Raw genomic sequence first — 8,667 nt, forward strand, 5'->3', positions numbered from 1 at the left:
CTTGTGGACTGTTTTCAGTAGAGTACTAAGGTCCATCAGTCCATGTAATGTAGTGAGCTGAGAGTTGAGATGAGGTTTCTGAATGTGTCACCAAAAGGAGAGAAGGCTGGGATAGGTCTTCTGATTTATTCAAGGTGATGTGCTTTCTCTGTTATTAGCTACCCGATTGGGAGCATGCCGCTGAACGTATCGCTAGCTAATGCGTGATTTGTTGCTTTTGTAGAGGTTGCTGCTATTTCCGGTTAAAGCGCAGCATGTCAAAAAAAAATTCACTTGATTGTTAGAATACCTAAATGTATTTTAAACGAATTAGTTCCAGAGTTATGAAATACCCCATCCATTTCAAATTGTAAGTCATTTAAAAATAAAAAAAATAAAAGAAAATTCGAGCGGGCCACTCCGACGCTCTTCCTGTGGGCTCCTCTCCCGCCCTGCAACAGATCACAGATTTTCAGTTGGTTAACCTCCGAGTTTAGCACAAAACCGTGTGTGACACCGCAAGTAGTTAATCGCCTCCTAGACGTGGGCCCCCCTAAACCCCACGCGCAACTGCAGAAGGCACGCCACAATTCTAAACCCCGGCGAGCAAAGCCGCCGCGGCAGTCACCGGAACCCGCGCCCGCCCGCCTGATGGGGAGCAGGGTGGCCGCGGCGCTGCTCCGGCGGGGCAGGGAACAGGCGTCCGCCCTGCTGGCGCCTCGCCTTCCGAGGAGCGCTCCCGCTCTGGCCCCGCCTAGGGTTGGGCCCACTTCCTCCTCCTCCGGCGGCGGCGGCGGAGGCTGCCTCCTCCCGCCGAGGCCGGGGCCAGCAGGGGCCTGCTCCACCGCTTCCCGGCTCGCCTCCTTCCACGCCTTCCGCTCCTTCGCTCCGAAGGTGAGCGGGCCTATCTGCTTTCCTCACGCCTCTCTCCATGCCGTCAGTTTCGAGGAATTGCCGTCCCTTCTGTGATTGGATTGTTTTCGCGGGAAATGGCTCGGGGCGCCGCCACCCTGTGAGGATATATTGGCTGACAAATTTATGTTCTCGACTAGCATATGATCGTCTTGGGCGAGAGGTCTATCTCATTGATATAGTGAATTATCCATAATGAACCTTGACCATGTCTGTCTTCAGCGTTTTTAGATTGGACGGGAATAGCGCATATGATTAACCTCTGCACAAGGAAATGTTCCAAAGGAAGCGTTGCCTCGGACCTCGGTTGCTCCAATTCCTAAACAAATACAAATGATTGATGAACTTTTTTATGCGGTGCCATTTTGTTTCATATTTGAAATTCACACATCATCTATAGAATCCATTTCTCGATCTTTTGGAAAATGTGTTATGCAGTGCAATATAGCATTCATTGCTTTACCTTGGCATGTTGCAAGGAATTTTCAAAATTACAGCGAATTCAAATGTTTTTCTCATTGTAGACCTTGTTCGGCCAATGCACAAGAAAAATGTCAACTACTGCAGCAGCACTGAATTCAACAGTGGCCAGTGGAGCAGCAAATTCAGGATTGAAGTTGCTTGTTACAAAAGGGCCACAAGCCCAGAAGGCAGTTGGGATATGGCTCTTTGGGTGTGCTGCCTGGGTGTTCAGCTTGGTCATACTCGGAGGGATTACTCGCCTCACACGTTCTGGGCTGTCAATGACTGACTGGAAGTTCACAGGCGAAATACCTCCAATGTCAGACGCTGCGTGGCAGTTGGAATTTGAGAAATACAAGCAGTCTCCTGAGTACAAGAGGTTAGGATGCAATTGCGGCCATTTGTTTATATATTGCCTTACTTTTCTCTGCTATTATAGATGTACACTAGTGAAACTAGGCAATGGCCTGCTGCATGGTGCACAACGACTTAATTTTTCTTGCATATTCTACTTAATTATCCTTTCAGATGATGCTAGCATCTCAATGGAACACCACCTTCAAGAATTTGGTGCTACTGAACTTGTACTGCACTTTGCCTCAGTTTTTAACAACTTTCCTGTTAATTGAGGAATCCATAAACAAATAACACTACTAAATTGCATAATAAATTTGATGGGTCACTGGAAATGTATGGAAAGACACATTCTTACTAGTGAATGTTTCTCCAGACCTGTTTAACTGACACAATTTATGGTATTAGAAGTTGTGAAAGGTTTGACTGAGTTTTGCCATCCAATCCAATTATCCCCCTCCATTTTGACCTCTTATTGTTATGGCCGTGACTTTGACCATCACTGAAACTGGCATCGGCTGCCCATGTTCATGTCCACTTGACTAAAAGAATGAGATTAAGAGCTAAATAAAATGGATCATGTTTGGCATCAAACTAAATGAAGATCTAACCTGTTCAAAGTTGCCAAAGTCTAGTAATACCGTGTGCATCAAACCAAAAATCTCCATTGTTCTCATATCCGAATCTTTGACAATTTTAAACATCTTAGAATGTATTAGAGGGCCATGTGCCCGGCTAGGCCCTTTGGGCCGTGTGGTGTGCCGCCGGCCTCTGGCCAGGTGCACCCTCCTTGGGTTTCTTGTAGGATAGGCAAGGGTTTCTTTGATTGGTGCTGTTTCTATAGACCAACCCCTAGGACCCTTGCCTATATATGTGTACGTGCTATGCACCTCCATAATCAATCTACAATTTCCCTAGCCATATTTGCTTCCTCACACGCGGCGTCCACTTTTGCATGTCCAGTGCGACAATGGCCGTGAGTTTGACAACTACAGCGCCCGCACGTTCTTCCTCACACACGGCGTCCACTTTTGCATGTCATGCCCATACATGTCCCCTCAAAATGGCAGAGCTGAGCAGATCATTCGCACCACGAACAATATTCTCCGCTCCCTCCTCTTCCAGGCGAGTCTTCCCCCCACATTCTGGGTTGAAGCTCTCTCCGCCGTGACATACCTCCTCAACATCCTGCCAATCAAGACCCTTGCTTTCTCCACACCGCACGAGGCCCTGTATGGCGCATCGCCGTCCTATGACCATCTCCGCGTCTTTGGTTGCAAGTGTTATCCTAATATGTCTGCCACTGCCAGCCACAAACTGGCGCCCCGGTCCGCCTCGTGTCTTCCTTGGATACACCGCTGTTTTGATCCTCGCTCTAATCGAGTCATCATCTTGCGGCACGTCATCTTTGACAAATCCGTGTTCCCTTTTGCTGAGCTCCCGTCCCCAACCCCCTTAGCGGCCTATGATTTTTTGGAGGATGTCATTGATCCTGTACCGGTTCCCATAGGACCGTCACAGACCTTGTTGCCTGCAGGTTCTCCAGATGCCCCGCCGGTTGGGTTAGCGCCCGTTTCTTCACCCGGCACACCATCGCCGCCTGCCCAGGCGTCCTCAGGCGCCCTGTCCCTTGCCCTGCAGCGTGCGACGGGGCCGGCCTCCTTTCCTGCACCGCCACGTGCGGCCTCCGGCGCTCCATCTCCCGTGGCCCCTGCGCCACGGGTTCTTCCAGGCTTCGGCGCAGCGGCCGACCCTGCTGTGCTAGCGCTTCATCACGAGTACACGCTCCGCATCGACGGCCCTCGCCTCCGCTCGCCCAAAGGGGTGGTGGTCGTCCCGCCCGTCGTCAATCAGCATCGCATGACGACGCGCGCCAAGCTCGGGTTTCGTCTTCCCGCCCTGTTCCACACCGCGCTGTCATCGCTCATCCCGAAGTCCTTCCGTAGCGCCCTTGCCGACCCCAATTGGTGGGTGGCTATGGAAGATGAGCATGCAACGCTTCTAAGAAACAACACTTGGGATCTTGTTCCTCGTCCGTCGTGCGCCACCATTGTCACCAGCAAGTGGATCTTCAAGCATAAGTTTCAGTTCAATGGCTCTCTCGATCGGTACAAGGCACGGTGGGTACTTCGCGGCTTCACCCAGCGGCCCGGCGTGGACTTCGACAAGACATTCAGTCCCGTTGTGAAGCCGGCCACTATCCGCACCGTGCTATCCTTGGCCCTCTCCCGTCGCTAGCCGGTCCATCAGCTTGACGTCAAGAACGCGTTCCTTCATGGCACTCTCTTAGAGACAGTCTACTGTGCACAACCTGCTGGTTTTGAGGATTCTGCTCACTCGGATTTCGTCTGCCGCCTCAACAAGTCCCTCTACGGTCTGAAACAGGCACCTCGCGCTTGGTACAGTCGTTTTGCTACTTATATTTAGTCTGTCGGTTTTGTGGAGGTCAAGTCAGATACTTCTTTGTTCATCTATCACCGGGGAACTGAGACAGCTTATCTCCTGCTCTACGTTGATGACATTGTGCTCATGGCCTCTTCGCATGACTTACTTCGTCAGATTATTCAGGCCTTACAGCAGGAGTTCTCTATGAAGGATCTTGGGCTTCTTCACCACTTCCTAGGTATGTGTGTTCAGCTGGTCGATGGTGGTGGCTTTCTCTTGTCCCAGTGCCAGTATATGGTGGACATCTTGGATCGTGCCGGCATGTCTAAGTGCAAGCCCTACTCCACTCCAGTCGACGCTAATCCCAAGGTTTCAGCGTCCTTCGGTGCTCTAGTCACGAATGCTTCGGATTTTTGCAGTCTTGCTGGGGCCTTGCAGTATCTGACCTTCACCAAACCTGATATTGCATACGCTGTCCAACAGGTGTGTCTCCATATGCATGATCCCAAGGAGCCACACCTCGCTGCCTTGAAGCGTATACTTTGCTACATCCGCGGCACTCTTCACCTCGGCCTTCTGTTGCGATCGTGCTCTGCCCAGGATTCACTGGTCATCTACTCAGATGCAGATTGGGTAGGCTGTCCCGACATACGCAAGTCCACCTTCGGATATGCTGTCTTCCTTGGTGACAATCTCGTCTCTTGGTCCTCCAAGCGTCAGCCGACTGTCTCCAGGTCCAGTGTCGAAGCAGAGTATCGCGCCATGGCCAACGCTGTCGCTGAGGCCACTTGGCTGCGCTAGCTCCTCCTGGAGCTCCATGCCCCTCTTCGCTGCGCCTCATTGGTCTATTGTGACAATATAAGCGTGGTCCACATGTCCTCCAACCCGGTTCAGCATCAGCGCACCAAACACATTGAGATTGATCTTCACTTTGTTCGAGAGCGCGTCGCCATGGGTGATGTTCGTGTTCTGCATATTCCCACATCCTCACAGCACACGAACGTCTTCACCAAAGGGTTGCCTTCATCTGTATTCACAAAGTTTCAGTCCAGTCTAAACGTTCATGGCACTGACGATTAGATTGCGGGGGTGTGTTAGAATGTATTAGAGGGCCATGTGCCCGGCTAGGCCCTTTGGGCCGTGTGGTGTGCCGCCGGCCTCTGGCTAGGCGCACCCCCCTTGGGTTTCTTGTAGGATAGGCAAGGGTTTCCTTGATTGGTGCTGTTTCTATAAACCAACCCCTAGGACCCTTGCCTATATATGTGTATGTGCTATGCACCTCCATAATCAATCTACAATTTCCCTAGCCATATTTGCTTTCAAAACATATTATCAAATTTTAGAAAGCGTAGAACATCGTCATCAACAACACAGCACATCAAAGAAAACAAAATGGTCAGCATTTGTAGGAATTGATGAGTTTGGTAGCCATGTACGAAAAGTCATTCACATGGACTCTCAAAAATCTTTATTTATTTTCCTTCAACAACTAAAACTATCCCATATGTGTTTCCTTCATTTGCTCCTTGTATGTTCCCTCCATTGCGAGATACTGCTTTGCATCATATTTCTGCTAATGCAATAGCGGCTTTTTGTGAAAATATCTAGGGTGAACAAAGGAATGAGCCTTGAAGATTTCAAATTTATATACTGGATGGAGTATGCACACAGAATGTGGGGAAGGGCTTTGGGCTTTCTATTTGCGGGTCCTTTTGCATACTTTATTGCAAAAGGGTATGTTACCCGCCAACTTGGGCTCAGGCTTTCGGCACTTTTTGCACTTGGTGGTGCGCAAGGACTGATTGGCTGGTGGATGGTGAAAAGTGGTCTTGAGGTATTTATACAACGTCTTTTATGTTGAACTAATTTGAGGCTTGGAGCTTCGCTAATTCTTTTCCACCTCAGGAACCAACATCTGAGTATGTTCAGCCAAGGGTTAGCCCTTACAGGTTGGCAACTCATCTAGCCTCTGCATTTGCTATCTACTGTGGTATATTGTGGACTGCTTTGTCAGTAGTGATGCCAGATCCTCCAACCGGTTCAATGAGTTGGGTAAATGGTGCAGCAAAAATTAGGAAGTTGGCAATTCCTGTCAGTGCTGTCGTAGGCATTACAGCCATATCTGGAGCATTTGTTGCAGGCAATGATGCAGTACGTCGCTCTCCCTCCCTTCCTCTCTATATGTGTTGTGTTTTCTGCCTTGAAAACTATGTATACCTTTTGTTTTATATGTTTAATTTTTATTATTGCAATGACTAGGGGCATGCATACAATTCATTCCCAAAGATGGGTGACACCTGGATTCCTGAAGATGTGTTTAGCATGGAGCCTTTCGTACGCAATTTTTTTGAGAATACATCTACTGTGCAGGTATCTTCTCCTCCTAATTATAACTTTACAGATCTGTTCATGTTCTCATTTGGGGAAAAAAAAGTTCCGCTCCAAAAGATCATATTGTGTGAGGCCTTTTATTCCTTAGGATTTGCAGGTTCAGTCTCTTTGCTTTGTAATCAGTAGTTCGTTCTGAGTAGAGCCAATAGATTTTACACTAACCCAAACAGTTTATTTCTTCCTCAATAAAATTCATTGACAATTTTTGCAATAACTGTCATATAGACACTAATTTCTTGTTATCAGATCACCATCTTGCCACGTATTCTTTTGTTCATGCATTGGTGATCTGATCACAAGAAATTTTTAAGTGCATGATCACAAGAATTGTGTCAGTCAAGAATTCTTCATCCAGTCCTGTGGATTAACAAGCTCTTCCCATTTTTGTAGCTCAATCACCGAATCCTTGCAACAGCCACATTATTGTCTGTGGGTGGATTATGGCTGGGTGCCAGGAAAATTGACATGCATCCAGCAATCAAGTCTCTGATCGGGAGCACATTTGGAATGGCTGCTCTTCAGGTAATAAATCCAGCTCCTTGAGTTTATGCAAGGGTGATATTTTGGTAGTTTCTGCACATAACTGATGTAACACATTGATGATCGCAATCCAATCTGTATGTCAGATGAAGCACAAGAGTGTATTTTTTTTAGGCATATGAAAGAGTACAATCAACACCTAAAAACTACTCGATAGATTGACCTATACTAGTGCATTGTGCATAGGACATCTAACAATGTTAGACGTTTTATTTCAGGTTACGTTGGGCATATCTACACTGTTGATGTATGTTCCTACCTCCTTGGGCACAGCGCACCAAGCTGGAGCATTGACTCTATTGTCACTGATGATACTTCTTACTCACACATTAAGAAGGCCATCACCAGCTCTTCTTAAATCACTTGCAACTGCTGTGAAATCAACCTGATACTATGCCTTGAAAATCTTTCATCCGACAATTTACCCTACTAACATGAATCGGTGCCCTAGTTTCTTCGCACTGCCTGACTACTGAAACTTTTTTGCCGGGAAAAAGTATGTTACTATTTTAATAAAGTGTTGTTAACGTTTTACAGTGCCAAATATTAGAAACATTTCCAGACTCTTTCTTCATATTCTAACATTTCCTTTCTGGCACATTCTGTTTTGAGCTGTGAGCTCTTGAAGTCTTGTACCCATGGAAGCGGATGGATTTGTACCCTGAGATTATACGCCAGCCACGGTTCCCTTGTATTCTTATGTACCAGGCCAAGGCTGATCTGGATCCTAGATGTTTATCTGATTGATCACAGCGCATTTGGCTGTAACGAAGCTTGCCCATGTTGATGTCTTCAGAATTTTAGATTGTATATAATGGAATACCTTATGTGATTAACCTCTGCACAAGTGAATTTTTGGGGAAATTTAGAGAATAGCACTGATTTCTCACATTGTCCAGGAAATAGCACTACAAACCTATGAATTCATTGAACAACACTGGTTTTGCCACATAAATCTTCAAATAGCACTTCATCAACTTTTCTCACTCTTTTATTTGGTTCGGGTCCTTTTTTCACTTGCAAATAGATCAAACTGCCCCTGCTGCATTTCAAGTATGCTGGCCTCCCTTTTCTACCTCCTTGCAAAGATCATCAATTAAATGTTAGATTAACTTTCCACCGCCAATATTTACAAACAACACATGTTCTTTATCCTCCAACTCAACTCTACTCCCATCATCAAGAATAGTTATCCTCCAACTCAACTCTACTCCCATCATCAAGAATAGTTGTATATAGGTTGAAATCTAAGCATGCAAAGTAAACTCATCGTCTTTCCTACACACCAATTGAGGCTGACACACCAATTGAGACCAAAACTACAGACTCAGATCAAGATCGGGATGTGAACTCATCCTACAGATGTAGTGTATCTTCCACCAATCACCATCCACTGCGATGTTCCTGACCATCCCGCCGTCATCAATCTCACAACCGCGTGCGCTACCGGCGTCATTCTGCCCATGGGCGCCTGTGTTGTCCAGCACACTTCCGCTCACTGCCCATGCAATCATCGCCCATCCTACTCTATCCATGCACGTCGCTGCTTCTTTCCGATCTCATTTTAGGGGTTAGAGTTGTTAGCAGCCACTAGCGGCCATACCATCTCGGATGTGGTTAGGCTCGAAGTAAAATGAGTTTGCG

The 8,667-nt window shown here is 47.2% G+C and overlaps 1 protein-coding gene across 1 annotated transcript; it reads left to right on the forward strand.

Annotated features, from left to right (window-relative positions):
- The first annotated feature begins 516 nt into the window (after nt 1–516).
- Nucleotides 517–7,815, forward strand: LOC117856960 (heme A synthase COX15). Its single transcript, XM_034739414.2, has 7 exons — nt 517–873; nt 1,416–1,732; nt 5,701–5,926; nt 5,998–6,243; nt 6,352–6,462; nt 6,874–7,005; nt 7,242–7,815. Exons 1-7 carry the CDS (start codon nt 631–633, stop codon nt 7,410–7,412), a joined length of 1,446 nt encoding a protein of 481 aa, XP_034595305.1. The 5' UTR covers nt 517–630; the 3' UTR covers nt 7,413–7,815.
- Nucleotides 7,816–8,667: the final 852 nt, after the last annotated feature.

The sequence above is a fragment of the Setaria viridis genome, chromosome 5 (assembly GCF_005286985.2).
Source record: "Setaria viridis chromosome 5, Setaria_viridis_v4.0, whole genome shotgun sequence".
Lineage (NCBI taxonomy): Eukaryota > Viridiplantae > Streptophyta > Magnoliopsida > Poales > Poaceae > Setaria > Setaria viridis.